The sequence below is a fragment of the Myxocyprinus asiaticus genome, chromosome 5, assembly GCF_019703515.2.
Source record: "Myxocyprinus asiaticus isolate MX2 ecotype Aquarium Trade chromosome 5, UBuf_Myxa_2, whole genome shotgun sequence".
NCBI lineage: Eukaryota > Metazoa > Chordata > Actinopteri > Cypriniformes > Catostomidae > Myxocyprinus > Myxocyprinus asiaticus.
Window position 1 is genome coordinate 16,373,501 of NC_059348.1, and position 24,807 is coordinate 16,398,307.

General features: G+C 38.1%; 1 protein-coding gene across 1 annotated transcript in view; it reads right to left on the bottom strand.

The window, feature by feature from the left end:
- Nucleotides 1–24,807, bottom strand: part of LOC127440409 (structural maintenance of chromosomes protein 6-like) — a 51,879-nt gene that overhangs the window by 22,886 nt on the left and 4,186 nt on the right. The window contains exons 3-11 of the mRNA XM_051696953.1: nucleotides 16,042–16,159; nucleotides 15,673–15,778; nucleotides 15,279–15,415; nucleotides 6,812–6,873; nucleotides 6,646–6,726; nucleotides 6,445–6,546; nucleotides 6,161–6,280; nucleotides 5,568–5,666; nucleotides 1,208–1,354 (exon numbers count right to left, since the gene is read on the bottom strand). Of these exons, the coding sequence (XP_051552913.1) occupies nucleotides 1,208–1,354; nucleotides 5,568–5,666; nucleotides 6,161–6,280; nucleotides 6,445–6,546; nucleotides 6,646–6,726; nucleotides 6,812–6,873; nucleotides 15,279–15,415; nucleotides 15,673–15,778; nucleotides 16,042–16,159 (972 nt within the window). The remainder of the gene's footprint in view (nucleotides 1–1,207; nucleotides 1,355–5,567; nucleotides 5,667–6,160; nucleotides 6,281–6,444; nucleotides 6,547–6,645; nucleotides 6,727–6,811; nucleotides 6,874–15,278; nucleotides 15,416–15,672; nucleotides 15,779–16,041; nucleotides 16,160–24,807) is intronic.

The following is a 24,807-nucleotide window of genomic DNA, read 5'->3' on the forward strand; positions in this document are numbered from 1 at the left end:
AATTGCTGGGGTGGGTAGAGTCACGTTGGGTTAACCACCTTGTGTTCGCTATAATGTGGTTCTTGCTCTCGGTGGGGCGCGTGGTGAGTTGTGGGTGGATGCCGCAGAGAATAGCGTGAAGCCTCCACACACGCTAGGTCTCTGCGGTAACGCGCTCAACAAGCCACATGATAAGATGTGCGGATTGACTGTCTCAGATGCGGAGGCAACTGAGATTCGTCCTCCACCCGGATTGAGGCATTGGTAATTGGGCATTCCAAATTAGGGAGAAAAGGGGAGAAAACCAGAAAAAAAAAAAAAAAAAAAAAAAAAATATATATATATATATATATTTTTTTTTTTTTTTTTTGAAAATAATATTTAGATGTAATCACAGACAATATTATTTTTAGAAAAGTACAATTTTAATTAAAAATATTTTAAATGTAATCAGTGACCGTAAACAGCATATGTATCTAACAAAATTCTATTTTTGTTTAGTTAGGAGAAATATTAGCTAATATTTCCATTTGGTGTAACCATTTCTGGGCTGATTTTTAGTCCCAGTACATCTCTGATGGAACATTTAGTACTTTAAGAACAGTACTTTTAGCTAAATTTTAAAGGAAAGGAACTGTCTTTAAAGTAATAATAAAAAATTAAAAAATCTTGATTCATGTTTAGTCTGAAAAATCCTTAACTGAACCATGAGTTCAGTATCGTGAACCGAACCGAATCGTGAGATGAGTGAATCGTTACAACCCAATTAAACGATATATCTGAATAAACACTGACAAATGTTTATTGAAGTTTCTGCATGGCATTTTACATAATAATGTTTTGATAATAACTAAGTAAATATGACTGTATATGAATATGAATGTTTATATCAGTGCATACATTTAAAAAAAATATTAATTACTTTTGCTCATTTAGAACAAACAGTGTGGAAAACATGCTTTGATTCTTTTCAACTATGTTTCTGTATTTTACTTCTTGTATTAAACTAAAAACTCCCTTTTAGCCCATTAAAGAGCAAATAAATAAATATTGAAATAAATAATAAAAGCATGCAAAAATACTGGATTTCTTTTCTTCTTTTTTTACTTTACCACCCAGTCTGTACTTAGAAAAGTTCAATGCTACTTCTTCGTGTTTGATCTGCAAGTGTGACAGCCTGTGCTGTATTCCTCCGATTGGTTTTCTGTTCCGGGCTGTGATTACGTACCTCTGCTGCTTTGAGATCTCGATTTTGCTCATGTGCTTTACTCTTTAGCTGAGCGCACTGTGGCTGCAGCTGCTGCATTCGCTCCGTCACACCCTCCAACTGATCCTGTAACTGTTTGAATATCCTGTTGGCCTCCTGAACTTTCCCCTGAAACCAAACATCATCCAAAATAAACACTGCAAAAAAAACAGTATTTCAAACATGAACAGATTTTCCTGAAGCACCATTTCTTCAAACTCATAACAATGGAAGTATTGCTATGATGGGACTTGCTTTCTGTACTTTCTGAGCCCAACAGAGCTTCCACTGTGCTACCCTCCATGTCAGTTTGGCCCATTTCCATTTCAATTAGTTTCTGCCAATCAGAATGTGCTGCCAGAGGGTCATGTGATTATTAATGCCTCTCAAATATCAAATCTGCTGTTTTTTTTAATGACATTACCATGTGATGGCATTAGCTGAGCATCTATAAGCCAGCTCAAAGTTTCCTTAAAGGTAACAATCCTGATCTACTGTTATTATTCCCAATAATTTTCACTTCCAAATGTTACAGCCTCATGTAATGCACGCAATGTGTGAAGAAAATCCTGGTCTCTAAAATCTTATTAGGGTATCTGCAGGTTCGACTGAACTTTTTAAGACTATTTAAGACCAAATGTAAGAAAAATTTAAGACCAGTTTTGCAATGAAACAAAAGGTTTAAAAACACATTAAATAATTAAACAGCAGGTCAATACAAAACCACTGAGGCTTCTTGGATGTCTCTGGACATGTTAATTAGGACTGAAACGATTAGTCAACGTTATTGACAACGTCGACAATAAAAAATTGTCAACAGAAATTTTCATTGTCGAATAGTCGTTTGATCTCATTTAACGTAACGAGATCACATTAAACTCTAATGATGAATGAGCAAGAGCAGAACTACAGTTCACGCCTGACTGAAGAGAGGAAGAAAACAGCTCACAGTCCAGACGCACTCTAAACTTTCCAAATTGTTTCAGGTGATGTAGATCGCCAAGTATGAGGGAATTATAATGCAAAAATACAAAATAAGTAAATACAGAAGCACTCTCGTTGTAGAATAAGCAGAGCGGAAGCTCTTTAAATAAACACCCAGGCGTTAAATCTTTAATGCAGTTATATTTAATGCGTTATATAGCTTTATTAAAGTTCAAATAATACAGAAGCAGTTCATGTAAATAATTACAAACTTCGAAACAGGCATTTCTCTGTGCGGTCAGCACCTCTTCTATGAGCTGCGCGAAGGGTCCCGATCTGAGGGGGAGAGATTGAAACTGCACCCGGCTGATGTATACTCTGTCACAGGGATGCTCATCCCTCGAGTGCACACACGCTTAATGCAGCTAGATTATAACGTGATGGCTCGCGACTTATTGCATCATAATATATGTGTATCGTGAAGAAAATTGGCAATACACAGCTTTGTTAAAAAGAGAGAGTTTGTTTTTTTGTGAGTTAAAATTGGATTGAAGTGAACAGAAAGGTGAGAAAGGTAGTCTTCGTCCCATTATTCACTGCAACAAAATACATTTTTGATTTGTTTTGGCTTGTTTTCCCTTATAAATATCTAAAACACCTTTTAGATAAAACAACGTACATTTTCTTTAGCAGCTATACTGCAGTAGAAAAAAAAATTGTTATCTGAGAATGTTGAATATAATATTAAAAATACAAATATTTTAAAATATCTAAAAATCCTTTAAAAAAGATGCATTCACCTGAGAAGCAACACATAAGATATTTAGACTTGCTTTTAGATAATATATCTTGAATATAAGTATATCTTGTCTTAACTGCACTGGCAGAAGTATGAACAAGTGAAAAAATACACTTATATTTAAGATACATTCTCTTAAAGCAAGTCTAAATATCTTATATGTTGCTTCAAGTAAATGTATCATGTTTTAAAGATTTTTAGATATTTTTAAATGGAAAACAAGACAAAAACACTTGATATCAATAGGATTTTTTGCAGTGAATTTCTTTACTTAATTAAATTTAATAAAAAGTATTTTTTTCCCTTTAATTCAGTGAATGTCATTTAGAGGTATTTTTAAAAGATGATTTTGTCCTTTTTATTGTTAGTAAGCACATTTAATACAACCTTTTAAGTCAGGGCACAAGCTGAATAATCAGTTAAGAGCTAATGATTAATCGTTGCAATAATCACTGAATAGTCGAATAATCGTTAGATTAATTGATTATCAAAATAATCGTTAGTTGCAGCCATAATTTTAATTATATCATATTGTGCAATTATGTATTTTCTTTATTAAAATATTATAAAATAATATTAAAACTCTAAATGTCTAATGCATTTATTATGAATACATGTTAAAACATAACTTTTACAGTCTATATGTATATATGTAGATATTAACATTAAAACTCTAAATGAATTCATTTTTCAAGCATTACCAAGGGACTGAAATTTTGATTTAGAATGGCTGTTTAATGACAAAATGTATTGAAAATGTTAACACGAGCTCCTTAGTTTTAATCAGTCCGAGAACCTCATTACTTCACCTCATAATCCACCTCAGTGCATCCCGTAATGCTCTAACAGCTCTGTTAGCATGAATTCAGTTACCACAGTTATTACCGCCAATTAAAATACACGTTTGCTGTTTTAAACCTCTTCTCTAATAACGCCCAAAATGTAAGACCTCCACAAACTAAATTTAAGACTTCTTGTATTTTACTTAAATATTAAAATGTTAATTTAAGACTTTTTAATGAGCAGGTACCCTGCTTGTATTGAAAATGACAAGTGTGTTAGTGTTAGAAAGATTCCAGTTTCATTTTCATGTATTTTTCTATGTGAAAATATAAACCTAGTTATCTTCTATAATGAGGCGTCATACTAGAAAAACCAGAACAACCTGAATTAAGTTAACAAACTATATCAATGCCCAGAGCTGACACAGCTGTCAGTTGAGTTATAAATGAAGTGAATATAATAGTTCTCTATAGTTTGTCCTAACAAAAGACAGGTCTGCAAAAATTCAACAAAGCTGGGCCATCAGACTGAACTGTTTGAGGAACCTCACTGGTTTCTCTGCAGCTTGTTATTTTAGTGGTTTGTTACTGACAATGCCCTGACAACTGGAGATGATGAGATGCAACAACTGCAAACTCAATAAAGGCCCCTGCACACTTCATACGAAATCGAACGAATGGGTGTGACATCATTTAAAACAAAATATGGCTAAAACGTGTTTTTGAGTTTGTTTCGGTCGTTCATAACAGCTCGTAAGGGCGAACTTTCAGGAAAAATTTGTACCGGCTGCTAAATACCTTCTAACTGCCATTGGTCCACGTCATCAGTAGGTGTGACATGGAGAGTTATAAGCTAACTGGTGCAAATTTACCTACATCTGTTCAACTGTTCACGTAGAGACATTTTCCAAGGACATGCCATTCACTCTGTTGTTTGATATGCTGCTTCACTCATGTGCCTTCTGCAGCCGAAAGCCATTCACACATGAGAAAAGGAAGAAATGCCTGCCATCATTCTTTTGTCTGTATTCTACCCATTAAAACTCTTTTTTTACATCCATCTTTGCAGTAGTATCAGTGTCTTCATAAAATAAAATAAGTGTAACCAGCGCATATTGTGGTCGCGTATAGCATGTTAGCGGCATTAATCCAAAAGGTAAACATTACATATTACGCATTTTCTACTGCATATATATTACTTTAAATCATCGTCGAGTGGTTAAAAAAAAGCATCTTTTACTGATCTCATATGAACTGTGAGGCAAGTCATTGATAACACATTTTAATATCATATTAGTTGATGTTTTACATGTAGTCTTGTGTGTCTTCATATTTAAATGTTCCTCTAAACGCCTCCCACAGTGGTGTGGCCGGTGTCTGAATGTTCAAAAACTGTATGTCATTGCTCAGCTCAAACAGTTTCAAACTTTTTTGGGGCTCTGAGCGAAGAAGCACTTCACAGTGAGTGTGCCGGGGCCTTAAGGGGAGACTGCAACCCGTCATTGCGTTTGGAAGTGTGTTTAGTCTTAAGTAGTGAGCCTGTTCTCACATAGATGATGTCCTGCCTAAGTATAATGCTTTCTTCTTGTGTTGATAAATTACTATTACAATAAAAACTGGATATCTCCGAACCACCAAAAAATTATCACATGTCCATTGCGTCATTTACAGTGCTTCTAATTTTATTAAAAAGATGGCGAGTGGTCTGGCCAGAACCTGTTTGGACACAATAGTGGGAGTGGCACTTAAGACAGACTTAAACTGTTGACCGAAAGGAAGCAGAGGAAACTGGAAGAAGCGGAGTAATATTTGGTAAAACATGAAAGGTTTTAATCACCTCCCACTCCTCCACCTTCTGGTCATATTTGACGTTGGATTTCTCTTCTGCTGCGATTCGTTCTCTCATGGGCTTTATCTCATGCTCAACCTCTGCCACCTGATGAAAACAGACAGAACGAAAAGACTGCAGCAGTTCTGATAATCCATCTACATGCTCAGCGTCCACTGAAGCACACAAGATGCTCTGTAGAAAATTCTCAAACCAAGCTGGGATAACATAGATCACCATGTTTTGCACAAACTTGCAGAGTCCATGCCAGTTCGACTGCATGCTGTCATTAAAGCACAAGGGGCCGGGGGCACATACCAAATACTCAGATATTCTGAAAATCATGCTAATGTTTCAATTAAACTTTTAACTCAAATTGTTATACTGATAATATAATTTGCAATAAAAAATATTAAACTAAAAAAATACACAACAGAAGTGGACTTTTGAACCCCACTATATGTTTACAGCTTCCATTACAATTAAAACATGATTATTAGATTGACAAAATTTGGCTTTGGACAGTGTTGCATTCACTTTGGTTTGAGACCACAGATATTATAGTGCAATGGAAGGTCAGTGTGTTGCTTGTAATTTCTGACCAGAGCCCAGGCCATCTGATTCTTCATTTCATCCAATTTCTGCTGCATTTCATCCAATGAAGCCAGATTTTTATAGCGCTCCTCTTTTTCATGGTACTTCCTCTTTAGCTCATGCAGAGTCTGCGTGAAAGGGCAGGGTCAAAAATCAGTTTGAGAGAGAGCCATACAGATGTCTGAAATAGCAACTCTTCTAGTGATCCAATCAGATATAGTTTCCAGAGCCACTCCACCCAACTATTCATTCCAATTTAGTTACATAAAACAACATGTGCAAGTGTGATTACCTCCTTGTGTTTCTCCACTGTGTTCTGGGTCATAGTCTTGGTCTTCCTGATGTAGCTGTAGTCTTCTTTCATCTGATCAAGCTGAGTGGCTTTCATAAAAAACTATGTAAAAACAAAGAATATTTAATAAGAGTTTGCATTCATCTTTACACAGTGTAAACAACTGTAGTGTACACACACACTTTCAATGATGAGACTCACTTTGTATTTGTCCCCCTCTCCTTTGGAGTGGAGGAAGTGTTTACTCATTTCCTGGGTTAGAATGGAGACTGGATTGTCCACCTTAAAACGGAAGAGCAAAGAGATGGCTCAGTTTAAACAGAGTTTTGTTAACAATGTTTTGAGGACTGAAAATAACTCACACTACCTGGATGTTGAAGTGATCCAGAATAGAGTTCAGCTCCTCCTTTTTGGATGACACTAGATAACCTAGTTGGAAAGCGAGGCAGGCAAATTAATAAATGGTGCTTGCTAAGGCATTACTTTTTATCATTGCTCATGCATTAGGTATAAAATGTTTTCTCCTAAAAAACTCCTAATCCTATATATTAGGGTTACTAACTTTGGTACGCAAATCGTCCCGCATTGTTTGTACTGACATGTGGCACTTTTCTACTGCACGTTACGGTTCGACTCGACTCTACTCTGCTCGCTTTACTTTTCTGAGCTTGCTTTTCCACTGCAGTTTAGTGCTGCCTCATTGTGGGTGGGATTATAGGCTGATCGTCAGTCGCGCCACCTCTACTGCCGTGACATCATCTTAAACGCAACACAAACATTACTGACCATAAACAATAACACGACCACTAGCTGTTAGCTACTAGCTCATTGTGCTGCATAAAGCAGTTGTTGCATGGTGATTTTGCCTGTTTTTTTTTTAGAAGCAAGCTTTCCAGTAGCTGGTCAACTAAATAAAGTGAAGCTTTCAAGCAGAATATAGAGTTAACGTAACAAAACGTACCATCCAGAAAAGTCCAGGGCACTCTCCCTCCCATTGCCATAGATAGCGTCCATTTGGTCAAACCACTTCCACTTTCTTCTGCTTGAACCACTCCGGCTGTTGTGGTCCTTGATGGTTCTGTAGTCACTTTTAAGTTTTTTTTTTACTTTTCCCTACACTGTTGGTAGGTCCGGTGGTAGCCGTGTACGGCCATCAGCTGAGACACTTCCTGAAAGGCTTTTTCATTTTGCTCATTTCGTTCGTCGCTAACGAGAGGAATGTCTGCACCTCGTTTATTGACCACGGCGTGGTTTTGCGCACAGCCATTTCTTTTTACAATTCGAAAGTCGCGTGAACAAATGATATTGCTGTCAATGTTGCTAACTAGCGGGTTGATGTCCCGTGTTGCAAATCCAGTGACGCTGGTAGTGACGATTCTCTCTGACCAATCAGTGATCTGCAGGGTTTTGACGTCACATTTAGTATTGGCTCGGCTCCCTTGGAACCTTGACTGAGGTGGTACTAAAAAAAGTACCAGGTACCAGGTACTATCCACAGTGGAAAACCCCCAAAAAGCGAGCAGATTCGAGCTGTACCGTGCAGTGGAAAAGCCCCAACAAATGGTACCTCATGGTAAATTTCAGATGCACCACTTATGTTATTAGGGATGTGCACGAGTAATAGATTAATCAAGTACTTGTTAAACTTCACATATTCAACTTGTAAAAACATTACTCAAATATTACAATTTGATTTTCCTTTGTGCCTTTGCCTGCCGTGGGCAACAATGAAACTGCTTCTCTCAACTACATCTTGTCGTTGCAACTCAATGCAATGGTTGGTGCTGTGGATGCATGACGCTGGTGAAGGAAAAGATCACCCAAAAAGAACATTTAAATTAAAGTGATTATATCGCTTCAGAAGACTTGGAATAGACCTTATTCACAGAAGTGCCATGTTTGATTTTTGACGGGAATGAAAACGAGGCTGTGAGGGATAGACTTAGCATCTCTTCAATGGCACACACAGTGTAAAGCTGTATAAAGCTCCTAGATCCCCATCTGATTTTCCATAACTTACAGTTGTGCTCAAAAGTTTGCATACCCTGGCAGAAACTGTGATATTTTGGCATTGATTTTGAAAATATGACTGATTGCGCAAAAAAACAAAAAACAAAACTGTCTTTTAAGGATAGTGATCATATGAAGCCATTTATTATCACATAGTTGTTTGGCTCCTTTTTAAATCATAATGACAAGAGAAATCACCCAAATGGCCCTGATCAAAAGTTTACATACCCTTGAATGTTTGGCCTTGTTACACACAAGGTGACTCACACAGGTTTAAATGGCAATTAAAGGTTAACTTCCCACACCTGTGGCTTTTAAAATTGCAATTAGTGTCTGTGTATAAAGAGGCAATGAGTTTGTTAGCTCTCACGTGGATGCACTGAGCAGGCTAGATACCGAGCCATGGGGAGCAGAAAAGAACTGTCAAAAGACCTGCATAACAAGGTAATGGAACTTTATAAAGATGGAAAAGGATATAAAAAGATATCCAAAGCCTTGAAAATGCCAGTCAATACTGTTCAATCACTTATTAAGAAGTGGAAAATTCGGGGATCTCTTGATACCAAGCCAAGGTCAGGTAGACCAAGAAAGATTTCAGCCACAACTGCCAGAAGAATTGTTTGGGATACAAAGAAAAACCCACAGGTAACTTCAGGAGAAATACAGGCTGCTCTGGAAAAAGACGGTGTGGTTGTTTCAAGGAGCACAATATGACGATACTTAAACAAAAATGAGCTGCATGGTCGAGCTGCCAGAAAGAAGCCTTTACTGCACCAATGCCACAAAAAAGCCCGGTTACAATATGTCCGACAACACCTTGACAAGCCTAACAGCTTCTGGCACATTGTAATTTGGAGTGACGAGACCAAAATAGAGCTTTATGGTCACAACCATAAGCGCTATGTTTGGAGAGGGGTCAACAAGGCCTATAGTGAAAAGAATACCATTCCCACTGTGAAGCATGGTGGTGGCTCATTGATGTTTTGGGGGTGTGTGAGCTCTAAAGGCATGGGGAATCTTGTGAAAATTGATGGCAAGATGAATGCAGCATGTTATCAGAAAATAATGGCAGACGATTTGCATTCTTCTGCATGACAATGACCCTAAGCGACAATGACCCTAAGCACAAGGCCAAGTTGACCCTCCAGTGGTTACAGCAGAAAAAGGTGAAGGTTCTGGGGTGACCATCACAGTCTCCTGACCTTAATATCATCGAGCCACTCTGGGGAGATCTCAAACGTACAGTTAATGCAAGACGACCAAAGACTTTGCATGACCTGGAGGCATTTTGCCAAGACGAATTGGCAGCTATACCACCTGCAAGAATTTGGGGCCTCATAGACAACTATTACAAAAGACTACATGCTGTCATTGATGTTAAAGGGGGCAATACAAAGTATTAAGAACTAAGGATATGCAGACATTTGAACAGGGGTCATTTAATTTTTTTCTTTGTTGCCATGTTTTGTTTTATGATTGTGCCATTCTGTTATAACCTACAGCTGAATATGAATCCCATAAGAAATAAAAGAAATGTGTTTTGCCTGCTCGCTCATGTTTTCTTTAAAAATGGTACATATATTACCAATTTTCCAAGGGTATGCAAACTTTTGAGCACAACTGTATGTTGTCTGGAGTTTTTTGTCTTGTGAAAGTTTTTGGAAAGATAGTTTTTCAACGGTTTGTCCACCTTGAGTGCCACACGCACTGAGTGCAAATGTTTTTGTGATTTTTTAATCTAGATATTGTTGTTTATGAATTGTGCTAATTTTTTCATAAGAAAAATGGGTTCTGAACTGAAACTCTAAATTTCAAGTCATCGATTAGTGTTTTGTGTGTGTGTATGTGCGTGTGTTACCCGACTACAAAATTACTAAGTGCCCATCCCTAGATGTTATTTAATGAACTGCTGATTCTGAAAAAAAGTAAGTAAATAAACTTTTCCAAGATCAGATGTCATTCTGGATCAGAAACACCATTCAAATCTCCTACAACTCAATTCAAAAGTCATGTTTGAATTAGGGATGCACCGATACCACATTTTCCCTTCGATCTGATTCAGATACCTGAAATATCAGTATCAGTATCTGATACCAGTGTTGTTGTTTTTTATTGTTAGTTTAGAATAGCTACACCTCACTCTTTGATACTAATTGGGGGCACTTTTTTCTATGTAAAGAAACACAATCCTCTAACTACACATTATTTCGAGATAAATGTACAGCCTATTAAGAAAATCTTTATTGTTAACTAGTTTACTTGATAATGTAGCAGCAAAATTAATAGTAATTCCAGTAAAAGTCTTCAGTGGAAAAGAAGCCAGTTTTCTTTGCAAATTTTTTCAACTTGTATCTGGACTTTAAAGGATTCAGATCTCTTTTTTGGAACCCAGACAACCTAAATATTGTTGTAATTTGTAAACAAATATTAATAACTAATAAATTATTATTATTGTTATTATTATTATTGACTTTTAGAATTTTATAATACACAAGTAATATATTTCAATCGTGCACAAACCCTCTGGCTTTTAGTTTGATGGTTGGAACACTCTAGGAAATCCTGTAAGTGTCTGTATTTGGGCTAGTTCACAGAAGTTTAATTTGCTTATTCAAAATCTGGTAAAATGCTCCTCCGGTGCTGTTTTCAATGCATGTTATAAGCAAATGTAACTTTTGAGCATCTACATCTGAGATTTTGTTCGTGTGGAGCACTCACATATTGCACATCGCTTTGAGGGCCGCAAACACATCAACAGCATGCAAGTGCTATGTATGTGTGTCAGCAGAGTCGCGCCATATACTAACACGCTGCGCATGCATAATGCATATTTACTTATCAAATGACTCACAAAGCTACTGCATGTCTTCAAGTGGCTTTGAATAAAATGCACGAGTCATATGGACTACTTAAATCAAGGATGTCCAAACTTTTTTTAAAGGGCGCCAGATTAGATGCTGTGGACACAACTGGGGGCCGGATACTTCACACAAACACACACACACACACACACACACACACATATATATATATATATAAATTATCACAAAAAATTAGAGTGAAAAATAATCAATCATTCACATTATAATAATAGGCTACGCTTAAGTTCAATATTCTTAATTTATTGTTAGGTCACAGTCAAACTAAGTGTAGGACTAAACGTTTGTTCAAGGTACCAATTAACCAATAATAAAGCAAAATTACTTTTCCCCAAGTTCAATCAAGTTGAGAAGTGCATTACAGTAAAGTACATTATAATTTTATATATTCCATATTCAGCTGCATTGTCAATTTATATTTTAATTAACTGTAACTTTAAGTAAATATTAATGAAATATGCAATTATTACTAAACCAAAGTTTCCAGCAGCATTTTCCTTTAGTTATAGAAGCAGGAGCCTAGCATAAACGCAGACTTTTAAACAATTATGTAACATATGAATATATGAATGAAAAAAAATTATACTAAAACCAAGTTTCAAGCAATCCTGTCCATTTGTGATAAAGGTAAACAGGAGCCAATTGTAAACAGTAAAATCAACAGGCTTTTTACAAGTTATAACTTTACAACAGTCACCTGCAAACTCAGACTAGACAGGCAACTCAATAGAAGGATGGTACTGTGATCTGCATTGCAGCACACTTGTGAGGTCCGGTTTGACAGCCGTGGTCGCAACCCGCAAAACATCACGCAGATAGGCGTCGGTTATTCTGGACCTCAAGTGGTTTTTGTTCAAATTCATGAGACAGAATGTCTGTTCACAAAGGTATGTGGACCCAAAGAGGCTCAACATCCTCTTGGCATGTGCTCGAAATTTGGGGAATTTCTCTTTATTCAGATGTCGATAAAAGTTGATTAGTAAGAGCTGCTGATATCAGCTGCGTAACATCATCGCACTGCATGTCTATGAGCTCCAGTTGCAGTTCATGGGGAGCAACTTGTATTTTGCTCAATGATGGCAAAATCCTTAAAATGCAAGTTAAACTCAGCAGAGAGGGCTTCGATCACTTTCGCATAATTTCCCACATGCCCACGTTTCCTGTGGGAAACAGTCCATTCCCTCTCGCAGCGCATGGAAATGTGAGGTGTTGGGATCACTTTGTGAAAGGTGTTTTTTGAATAGATAAAGATTAATCACAAACACCTTGATGTGCGCATACAACTGACTCACAACTGCATCTTCTCCTTGAAGGCTGACGTTTAATGCATTCAGGTGTTGGTAATGTCAATTAAAAATGCCAGATCTGCCAGCCACTTAGGATGCGACAGTTCTTTCAATGCATGACCCTTTTCATCCAAAAACTGGCCTATCTCCCTCCTGAGAGAGAAAAAATACTGCAGTGCAATCCCCCGACTGAGCCACCTAACATCGTTGTGATAAATTATCTCCATATTGCGCTTCAATGTCGGAGAGAAACTGCTGAAACTGGCAGTGGTACAGGGCTTTGGGATGAATAAAGTTAATGGCTTTCACCACTGAAGACACAACGTGATAGAATTGCAGACATTTGGCGCACAGCACTTGTTGGTGAATTAAGCAATGGAGTTTAACGGCATTGCTCCCTTGCTCGCTGGCTTTGTTGCAGAGCAATGATGCTAATCCACTCCTTTCCCCAGTCATTGCGGGAGACCCCTCGGTAACGATTCCGCATAATTTTTCCCACAGCAGTTTCATGTCATCAATAGCTTCAGAGACACACTGCAGTAAATCCACACCTTGTGTCTTGCCCTTGAGATTTTTAGGTCCAGCAGTTCTTCTGTGATGTTCATGTCCTTATCAATTCCTCTCAAAAAAATGAGCAGCTGTGCAGTGTCTGAAATATCAGTGCACAGGCCAAAGAAAAATGATCAAAATTACAGGCTCGTTTAGTCACTTGTCTTTGGATATCGGATGATATTTCTTAAATTCTCCATGACATAGTGTTGTGAGCAAGGCAAACATTTGCAAACTCTTGCTTCTTATCTGGGCAGATGTTTTCAGCAATCTTCATTACACATTCTTCAACAAACATGGAAAGTTTTCCATGTTTAGCAATTAGGATTGCCACCTCATAGCTTGCTTTATGTTTTCATTTGTCTCTTTTGCCCTGATGAATAATCGCTGCTGGGAAACTAGGGAGGCTACCAGTTGTTTTGACCACTTTATCCTCTCGTTCGCTGCTGGAGAACCTTTGATAGGAGTTTGCATGCTTTGTCTCGTAATGCCTCACATTATATTCTTTCATAACAGAGACTGTCTCTTGGCAAATGAGACAAATGCAATTATTACGTTCCAACGTTCATTAAAGCGACGGCCCTCCTGATCTACTTTACATTTCTTTGATGTGGCCATGGTGGCATCCCGATAACAAATCTTGTCCTAATGTCACTCACTGACCGTTTACCGCTACACCTTGCCTAAAATCGAGTGCAGCCACCATGTGTTGATATTGTAAAATTGCATGATTTGTAAATTATGTGTGGCAGGCCACATATAATAATATACTTTAATAGACAAGCTGCGGGCCGTCTGAAATCCATTCCTGGGCCGTGATTGGCCCGTGAGCCGGACTTTGGACACCCCTGACTTAAATGTTGCTTTTATGGTTCTTTTATGTCATTTTTGGAGCTTGAGAGTAATGAACATGACTAACACACGGTATCGAATTTGGATCGGGCTCATCAGACCGACACCCGATCCGTCTAAAAACTTCAGTATCGGCGCATCCGTAGCTTGAATGTCTAAAAAGTACTCTTGCCAAGTATACAACTTCCAAAACTATTTTACTGGATAGTCTTAAACCCGCTGCTCGAATGTGCTGTAATGTGTTTTAATGCAAAAAAAAAAGTATGTGTAAACAGACCTAGAACAGTGGTTCTCAACTGGTGAGTTGCCACCCAAAAATTGGGTTACACGTCTGTCCTAATTGGGTTGCGGACAGCAGAGAAAGCACAATTCCCTGAATGCAAATAATAAAATACAACTAACCATAGAGTCATGCATATTTATGATGGCAGAGAAAAAAAAAATAGGTTCATCAACTTTTAAAAGGGAGAAGAAACTTTCCCATACATTTTGATGTTTACATTAAAGGCTGTGAATCCAATCAAATGGTATAGGTGCAAATACATTTTTGTCACTTGTTTGAAGCTAGCCAAATAAGACAGATGCCAACATTGACAGGTTGAGTGACATGCCTTAATCCTTGGGACAAAAATAAGCATTTAATATGGGTTCACTTGCAATGATGATAAACATGGTTTGTGTTGATTATAATGTGTTCTGTGCAGGGAATTATTGGCTGCCAAGAGCATGAAACCATCAAAATAAAATTTTGTATGATAAACAATTTTGATACTGCATTGGGTCACCACTTGATGTCCAACGTAACAGCTGGGTCCTGAGGCAAAACCAGTTGAGAACCACTGAAATGCCACATGTTGCGCATATGTGCCCATCTGACACAGTTGATTACACATTGTGAAAAAATTTGATTCTGGCTTTAATTACAAGGGCTTCACCAAATTTTTGCTTGACTCCTCGGTGTTCTGTATGGATGTCAAAACACAGAAAAAGCACAAACATCTGTTTAAACTCATGCAATCCTCCTCTATAATGATGGGCTGTCGCTAAATAAGATGCCAATAATTGTGGAAGAGTGGGACTATGTGCACAGCTCTAGGCATGGAGCGAACCAGCTGTATAAACTGCTCAATACTCAAATTGAGCTATTTTAAGGAGCTATACAGCTGCTGAGGTCAAATAAGTTCAGTCTGATCATCCTATCAGTACATTTAAAGGTCTAATCAAAATAATCAAATGTTAAAATGTCTGATGATTATACCTGTTTTACTTTTCAGTTTATATGTTCTCAGCCCCTCACTGGAGATGCGAAGATCGATGATGATGGACTGGCCAAACACTTCTGGTTTATATGCATCATGACCCCTGTTCCTCAGTGTGATAGACACATCGGCAGAACTGCATTTAGAACACACGCACAAGCAGTTTGAGAGAGTCATAAAGACATGTCGATGCACTGCTGGACATTGATATTTCACAAAATAAGCTAGTGAGTGTTAAAAAAAAAAAAAAAAAAAAAAAAAAAAAGACTTTACTTTCTAGAAATTCACAGGTGTGAAAGTGGCCGAAGTTGAAGAAACTCTCATTATCTGCAACAGAAATCAGTACTGGCATTGGCACTTGATAAAACTCTGAAAAGGGAAGATGTGTTGTACCTCTCTCCTTCCTTAACAAAGCCTTTCAGTGAGGAGCCCCTGTTGGTGGTGTGAGCTTTCCCCCCCAGAGCCACAATCAGAGCTGTCAGCACTGCGCTTTTGCCACCTAACACACAAATACACAAGACACAGCTACAATGAAAGAAATACAAGATATAAAATAATAGTTCGGCAACATTTACAATGTCAACAAAAAGTATCAACTTTGCAATGTCACAGAATTGTGCCTCTTTGTGCACGTTTTTTTCTTCATGTTTTAAGCAGTATTGCAGTGGCACATTTGATCTGATGTTATCATAAACACTTCGTAAGAATGGTTTGTTCTAAAAGTATTTTATTTCAAAAAATGACACATGGAGAAAAACTTACTTCCATTGTTTCCTACGACAAAGTTGACATTTGGACCAAATGCAAAGGGTCCGAGCAGCGAGTGACACATGAAGTTCTTCAAAGAGATACTCTCTATGATGCCAACCTCACCTGAAGCCTGAAAACACAAACATTATGTAAAGGTTCATCAGGAGTGAATGCCATAAAACTGAGTGATGCACTGAATGTGCATACATTTGATAATGTAAACTTGTTGTTTACCTGTAGGTGCTCAATACTACACACTCAAAGCATTTCTTTGTGTACTGGCAGTTTATAGCAGTGTTGAGTGTAATTTAATAACAAAGTAATTAATTATGGTATTGTAATCTAACTGCTTTTTTTAGTACAAAAAGTTGTTTTACATTTCAAATTCCTGTATTTAGATTACAGTTACAAACTTTTAATTAAGTTAATCACTTTTAATTACTTTCTTTGGGTTATAAATATTTCTAAAATAATAATATACAGTTGAAGTCAATTAGCAAACTATAGTTTTGGCAAGTTGTTTAGGGCATCTACTTTGTGCAGGACACAAGTAATTTTTTTCAACAATTGTTTACAGACAGATTGTTTCACTTTTAATTGACTAACACAATTCAAGTGGGTCAGAAGTTTACATCCACTAAGTTAACTGTGCCTTTAAGCAGCTTGGAAAATTCCAGAAAATGATGTCAAGCAGACAAGTAGCTTCTGATAGGTGTACTGAATTGGAGCTGTACCTGTGGATGTATTTTAAGGCCTACCTTCAAACTCAGTGCCTCTTTGCTTAACATCATGGGAAAAAAAATAGAAATCAGCCAAGACCTCAAAAAAAAAATTGTGGACATCCACAAGTCTAGTTCATCCTTGGGAGCAATTTCCAAACGCCAGAAGGTACCATGTTCATCTGTACAAACAATAGTACGCAAGTATAAACATCATGTGACCACGCAGCTATCATACTGCTCAGGAAGGAGATGCATTCTGTCTTCTAGAGATGAATGTAGTTTGGTGCGAAAAGTGCAAATTAATCCCAGAACAACAGCAAAGGACCTTGTGAAGATGCTGGAGGAAACAGGTAGACAAGTATCTATATTCCCAGTAAAACGAGTCTGTAAAACTGTTCAATGGAAAGGAGGTGGCGAGAACCGGCTTGATAATATAAATAATAGTTTAGTGAGAAACTTAAAACAAAGACACATACACGGGGATGCGCGCAGATCATGGAGTAGTCGCTTTTTTCTGAGCTCCTCTCCGCTGACGCTAGATTTTGAATGTCTTTGTATTTGAAGTACCGTCAATCCACTTTACAGTCAATAAGGGTAATTTGAGAGTTACCCTTTGTCAGTTGTTTTGAGTACTTCGTGAAATAAGTGTGTTGAGCGTGATTTTCGTCATTTCGCTGACTCATTCTGTGTCCGCAAAATGGCATCTAAGATATCTTCAAAAACCGTTGCAACTATTAAGGAGGACGCCAACCCAGGTGATTCTATCTCACAAGGAAATGTGAATGCGATACTCGCCACAATCGGTGCCCAAGGAGATGATTTGAAAAAGCTGATAGAGGACAAGATGACAGGTTTAAGCGCTCGCTTGGATGCGTTGGATGCCACGCTGGTTAACTTGCAGTCAGAACAGGCCAGCGTTAAACAAAAAATGGTGGAGATAGAAGGTGCCATAAACTGTACGGATTTACGCCTCGGAGAGGTTGAAAAGGTGTGTGAAGATTTGTGTGCGGAAAATAAATCTCTCTGGGCTGAAGTAGACAATCTCAAATTTGTGGGAATAAGTGAAGGAGAGGAGCAGGGGCGACCCTCGGTGTTCATTTCGGACTTGATTACTGAGCTCTTCGGCCGAGACAACTTCCCCAAACCTGTGAAAATTGACCAAGCCCATTGGACACTGTTACCCAAACCATCTGAAGGCCAGAGACCTCGCACCATTATCGCACAGATCCACAATGATTGGGATAAAGATTGAATCCTTCGTCTGAGCCGGGAAAAGTTTCCTCTGGAATACAAAGGAAAGTGGATTCACACCTTCCCTGACTATACATCGGAGGTGGTTGCGCGGCGACGTGCCTTTAGCTCAATCACGAAAGCTCTACGGGAGGCTGGGTTGAAATGGTCCCTGCGTTTTCCAGCGAAACTGATGCTGCATTATAACAGTCGAGAGCTCTCTTTTGAATCGCCGGAAGAGGCTAAGAAATTTGTGGATAACTTGTCAAATGACTCAGTGTAGCTTCTATGTATGACTTTACTCAGCTTGGCCTGAGTATGGACCTCGACTAACAGAAGTGGACTATTTTTGGAACATTCTGTTAATTTTCATTGTGGTACGTGATTCAGATGACTGGTTATTTGCGCGGCGGAGAGCAGAAGGTTTTTTTGTCACTCCTTGTTTTTCATTATTTCTGCTCTTCTTTTGGGGCTAAGGTAAGCTAAGGATTAGACTCAATTTGCACTCTTGTTTTCTACGAGACGATGGGGAATATTTGCTGCTTCATTTCCTGGGGCAGCTGTGGGGAGTTCGTGAGTTCTTTATGTTTTTTTTTGCACCAGATAATGTTTATTCTTGCTATGATTATTACTGATTTTGTGTTTGCTATGTTTTTGAAGATGTTGTATGAGTGGCACTATTACTAATAGTAATAACGATGCTGGAGTGAATATTACATTTGTTAGTTGGAATGTAAGAGGAATGGGGCACCCGATTAAGTGGGGAAAAGTGTTTGCACATTTAAAGTCATTGTCGGCTGACATTATTTTTCTTCAGGAAACCCATATTAGACCCAGCGAACAGATGCGGCTTAGGGCAAATTGGATCTCACAAATTTATCAAGACACTTGTGGCTATACTTTTTAGGAAATCAATTCCTTTTCGAATGCACTCTGTGTTGTCTGACCCTGCGGGAAGATATATTATTGTATCCGGATTCATTAATAATTTCCCGATTACGTGTTAACGTGTATGGGCCAAATATAGATGATCCTGTTTTTTTAGGAAATTATTCAGGCTTATTCCAGATACTAACTCAACTAATTTGATAATTGCTGGAGACTTTAATTGCTATTTGGATCCTCATCTCGATCGTTATTCTTCACAAGTTCCTCCTCCTATTCAGTCTGTAGGTGTTTTAAATAATTTGAGAAAATCTATGAATCTTGTGGATATATGGAGATTACTTAACCCGACTGCTCGTGATTATTCTTTTTTTTTCCATGTTCATAAATACTATACACGTATTGATTATTATTGACTCCAAACTCATTCAGGGGGTGACTCAGTCCAAATATCATAATATTCTCATTTCTGATCATAGCCCTATTTCTATGGGTCTGAAAATTTCGCTACCAAGGGCGCAGTATTGTTGGAGTTTCAATCCTCAATTATTAATGGACATACAGTGTCAATCTTATATGTCTGATTGTTTAAGCCAATTTTTGGAGACCAACGACAAGGGGGATGTTTCAGATTCTTGTCTGTGGGAAACCTGTAAAGTAGTGTTAAGAGGTCATATTATTGCATATGAATCTTGGCTGAGGAAGAAGCGTAGGTGTCTGTCTGAGATAGAATCCATACTTCCATCTTTAGAACAAACATTTCATTCATCTAAAGCTCAGAGTGACTAAGAGGTGCGCAGGCTAGTAGGGCCATTCATCAAATAAAATCTCAGAATGGTACTTTATTAACACATCCTAAAGAAATCAATAATCGTTTTGCTGAATTTTATAAGCATCTTTATTCTTCCAGCTCTTCTGAGCTGAACGTTACAGGGCACCAATTTCTTGATGCAGTGGACTTTCCAAAACTTAATGAATGTGCCAGAGAGGAATTAGAGGAACCGTTCAAGCTCTGTGAAATTTTGGAGGCAATTAACTCCTCCTCTAATGGGAAAGCAACAGGCCCTGATGGGTTCGGTGTGGAATTATATAAGGCTAATGCAAATGCAATCGCTCCTTTGTTGTTTAGAATGGTAAATCATTCGATTGAGAAGAAAATATTTCCCGACTCTTTGTATGAGGCACATATATGCCTTTTGAAGAAAAAAGATAGAGATGTTACAGAGCCCTCTATTTACAGGCCAATAAGTCTCCTCAATTTTGGCCACCCGTTTCAATAAACATGTGGCCTCGTTAATTCACCCAGATCAAACTGGCTTTGTCCCAGGAAGATTTTCATTTTTTAATTCACGTCGCCTGCTAAATATTTTGTATTGTAATCAGAGTAAGAGTTCTAAGACAGCTGTTCTTTCTTTAGATGCTGAAAAGGCCTTCGACCGAATTGATTGGAGTTATATGTTTTCAGTGCTGGATCGGTTTGGCTTTGGTGAGAATTTTAAACTATTCATAAAAATGCTTTATTCTTCCCCTAAATCTGCAATATTTACTAATTCGGATAGGTCTGTTTTCTTTCCTCTTCAGCGTGGTACACGACAGGGCTGTTGTCTAAGCCCACTGTTATTTGATCTAGCTTTAGAACCCCTGGCCATCCATCTTCGTAATTATTTGGAAATTAGGGTTATATCATGTGGTCATTCTGAGGTTAAGCTGTCCTTATATGCAGACGATCTGCTTTTATATTTGAGTGATCCTTCTTCTGCTTTGCCATTTTTAATGGAATCACTTCAGGTTTTTGGCTCTTTTTCTGGTTATTCTGTTAATTGGGAGAAGAGTGTATTCATGCTCTTGGGTGAAGGGCTGGATGCTCAGTCTCTGAGGTCATTACCTTTTAGAATCACAGAGGATCACTTTACTTATTCAGGGTTAGCCATTCCTAAAAATTTTAAACATATTCAGTCTAAATTTCACAGAAGCCATAAATAAGTTAAAAATATCTATTGATAAATGGAGGGTTCTTCCGTTATCTTTAATCGGTCGGGTCAATGCTATTAAAATGGTCTCTCTGCCTCGCTTTGTTTATCTTTTTCAGAACCTGCCTATATATTTGACATATTCTTTTTTTAAACAATTAGATTGTCATTTTGCCATTTATTTGGGGCTATAAAGCGCATAGAATTTCTAAGGCCCATTTGCAGAAACCGAAAGAGTTGGGTGGTCTAGCGCTACCTGTTTTCTGTCATTATTATTGGGTTGCTATTGCCAGGGCTATGATGTTCTGGCGGATTAGCGATCAAGCTGCCGATAACTTGACGGACACGCATCCCAAGTGGCTGTACTTGGAGGCTCGGTCAGTTGTTGGTAGCTCCCTAGCTGCTATTATTTTTTCCAACCCTGCATCTTTAAGGACATCACAATGTAACATTTATATTGTGCTCAATGCCATTAGAATTTTGAATCAATTGAAGACTGCGCTGAATATTACGCATCCTTCAGTGCTCCTGCCCATTTGTAATAATCATAATTTTTTTGCCTGGTCAGTCGGATAAGGTATTTTCACTGTGGAGAGGCAAAGGACTGACCACGGTTAAGGACTTTTATATAGATGGAAAATTTGCCTCTTTCGAACACTTGTATAAAACCTTTGATCGTTCCCAATCACAATTTTTCCGATATCTACAGGTGCGTCACTACATAAAACATTATTTTACTGAGTTTCAGGATTTGCCTCAGGATCATTATATGTATGATCTTTTGGGTCAGCCTCCTATAGTCAAACATTTGGTGACACGGTTTGTTTCTTTCTCATTTTGCAGTGTCTTCAGATCACCTCAAAGTAGCATGGGAAAATGATATTGGAATTAATATCTTAAACGAGATTTGGGAAGAAGGACTGAAGCGAATTCATACCTGCTCTATTAATGCAAGATTACAACTTATACAGTTTAAAGTGTTGCATAGGTTACACTATACCAAAACTAAACTCAATACAATTTACCCTTCAGTTTCCCCGTTATGCGATAGATGCAAGAGCTCAGATGGGATGCATGCTCATCATACTTTTTGGTTTTGCCCTGAGATTTCTGAGTTTTGGAAGAATATTTTTCAGTGGTACTCAAATGTTTTTGGAGAAGATATCTGTCCAGATCTTGAATTAGCTTTGCTTGGATGTTCTGTCCCTATATTAGCATTGACACATTCTCCACAATTGTCTCTTGTGTTTGGTATGGTGGTGGCTAAAAGGGTGATCTTGATGGAGTGGAAGTCCACTTTACCACCCAGTTTTCATAAATGGCTGGCTGAAATGGTTGCTGCACTCAAGCTCGAAAGGATTTGTCTTTCTAAGGTCGATGCTTCTAAAAATGTGATAAAATCTGGGGCCCCTTCCTTAGTTATCTTTTTAAGAGTTGAAATTTGCTTGGGCAATTAATGAATATGGATAACGTCACTCTTTTATTCCTTCACTCCATTTTTAACGTTTTGTTTAAGTTTGATTAAGTATGGCTTGTATTTTTCCTTTGTGTGTTTATTTTATGTAGAGCATACTTTTTGTATATATTTTGTGAGACTTTGATCTGTTTTATGTTTGTATAAAATCTGTTATAAATAAAATATTAAAAAAGAAAAAAAAAGAAAAAGAGACACGCACAGGTGTCGGGCAGCTGCCCATAACTCTCTCTCTCTCTCTCGCTCTACTGTCTCCGGTCGGCTTTATCCCTCATATAACACATAACCTGAAAGGCTGCTCAGCAAGGAAGCCACTGCTCCAAAACCGCAGTAAAAAAGCCAGACTACAGTTTGCAAGTGCACATGGGGACAAAGATTTTTTTGGAGAAATGTCCTCTGGTCTAATGAAATAAAAATTTAACTGTTTGGCCATAATGACCATAGTTATGTTTGGAGGAAAAAGGATGAGGCTTGCAAGCTGAAGAACACCATCCCAACCATGAAGCATGGGGGTGGCAGCATCATGTTGTGGGGGTGCTTTGCTGCAGGAGGGACTGTTGCACTTTAAAAATAGATGGCATCATGAGGAAGGAAAATTACGTGGATATATTGAAGCAACATCAAGACATCAGCCAGGAAGTTAAAGCTAGGTTGCAAATTGGTCTTCCATATGGACAATTACCCCAAGCATACCTCCAAAGTTGTGGCAAAATGGCTTAAGGACAACAAAGTCAAGGTATTGGAGTGGCCATCACAAAGCCCTGACCTCAATCCGATAGAAAATTTGTGGGCAAAACTGAGCGAGGAGGCCTACAAACCTGACTCAGTTACACCAGTTCTGTCTGGAGGAATTGGCCAAAATTCCAGCAACTTATTGTGAGAAGCTTGTGGAGGGCTACCCAAAACATTTGACCCAAGTTAAACAATTTTAAGGCAATGCTACCAAATACTAATAAAGTGTATGTAAACTTCTGACCCACTGGGAATGTGATATAAGAAATAAAAGCTGAAATAAATCATTCTCTCTACTATTATTCTGACATTTCACATTCTTAAAATAAAGTAGTGATCCTAACTGACCCAAGACGGGGAATGTTTTCTACGAGTAAATGTCAGGAACTGTGAAAACTGAGTTTAAATGTATTTCTCTAAGGTATGTAAACTTCTGACTTCAACTGTACATGTAGAATACATTAAAAAAAAAACAAATTACACCAATAAACACATCGGTTTGCATTTCTGTGGCAGCTAAAGGGAGCACGCCCCCAATGAGTCAGTGAACAAGGAGGAAAATAGACATTATTTTGAATTCATTGAGCAGATAATCAAAAGCTTTTCTGCCAAGTTTTTCAGAAAGTAATGTGAAAGTAATTAGTAATGTGAATACTTTTTCCGATTAAGTAATCGGTAAAGCCAATAATCTGAATACAGTTTTAGAAAAACAATTGAATCTGTCAAAAAAAGTCATGAATCTGTTGAACTAGCTAATTTTTTATTAATAACTTAAGGATATTACCACAGCTTATTAAAATAACACCATGGGGGAGGTGTGACGCCATGCGAGGGTCGGACGTGTGAATGGCGAGCTCTGCGCACTTTTTAATAGTTTTTAATACTTTTTGTGTCATAAACCGGTGAGATTCGATACACCCTGTTCCATAACTGTTCTATGAAGACAATATGTCAAAGAATTCAAAATCCTCGGGCTCTGGAGACATTAAAAGACACTTACGTGCTCAAGCTGATACCCCTGACAGGGCCGCAGACCAGGGACTCAGTTTGGACGGTGCGGCAGGAGAGATTCAGCATCAACTGTCGAGCATGTCGGCAATGCTGACAAAGGTTGTAGCTGACTTACATGCTGTAATATGTCGATCGATCACTGCCATGGAGACTAAATTCTCTGAGTTGGTTACAAGAATGGGGGATGTCGAGAAACGGATCGATTATCTAGAATCATCGGACAGGGAATTAGCCCACTGCTAACCCACTAGCGACCAAGATAGACTTGGAACGTGTTTGGGAAAAATTGGAAGACCTGGAGTTTGTTTTGTGGAATAACACTCCTTTCCCCACAGGATGCTGAAAAATTTGGGAAGATATGGGGTGGACATGTTTTCTTTAGTGCTGGCTCAAGTAAGAGCAGGGGAGTCATTACATTGATAAGTAAACATCTACAATTCAAATATCTCAAACAGATTAAAGATAAATTAGGAAGTCTTAGCAGAAATTTAGGGGCAACGGTTGATTTTTATGCACCTAACGCTGATGATCAGGGCTTTTTTATAGATCTTGAAGGGATGTTCCAAGCCGCTGGCACCCCTCATGATATAATATAGGGAGGAGACTTTAATCTATTGATAGATTCAGTCCTTGATCATAGTGAAGCAAAATTGTGTAAGCCCCCTAGAGCAACAGTGATGCTTCACAAGATGTGTAAAAATCTTGGTCTTACAGATATTTGGAGACTTTTGAACTCATCTGGTAGGGATTATAA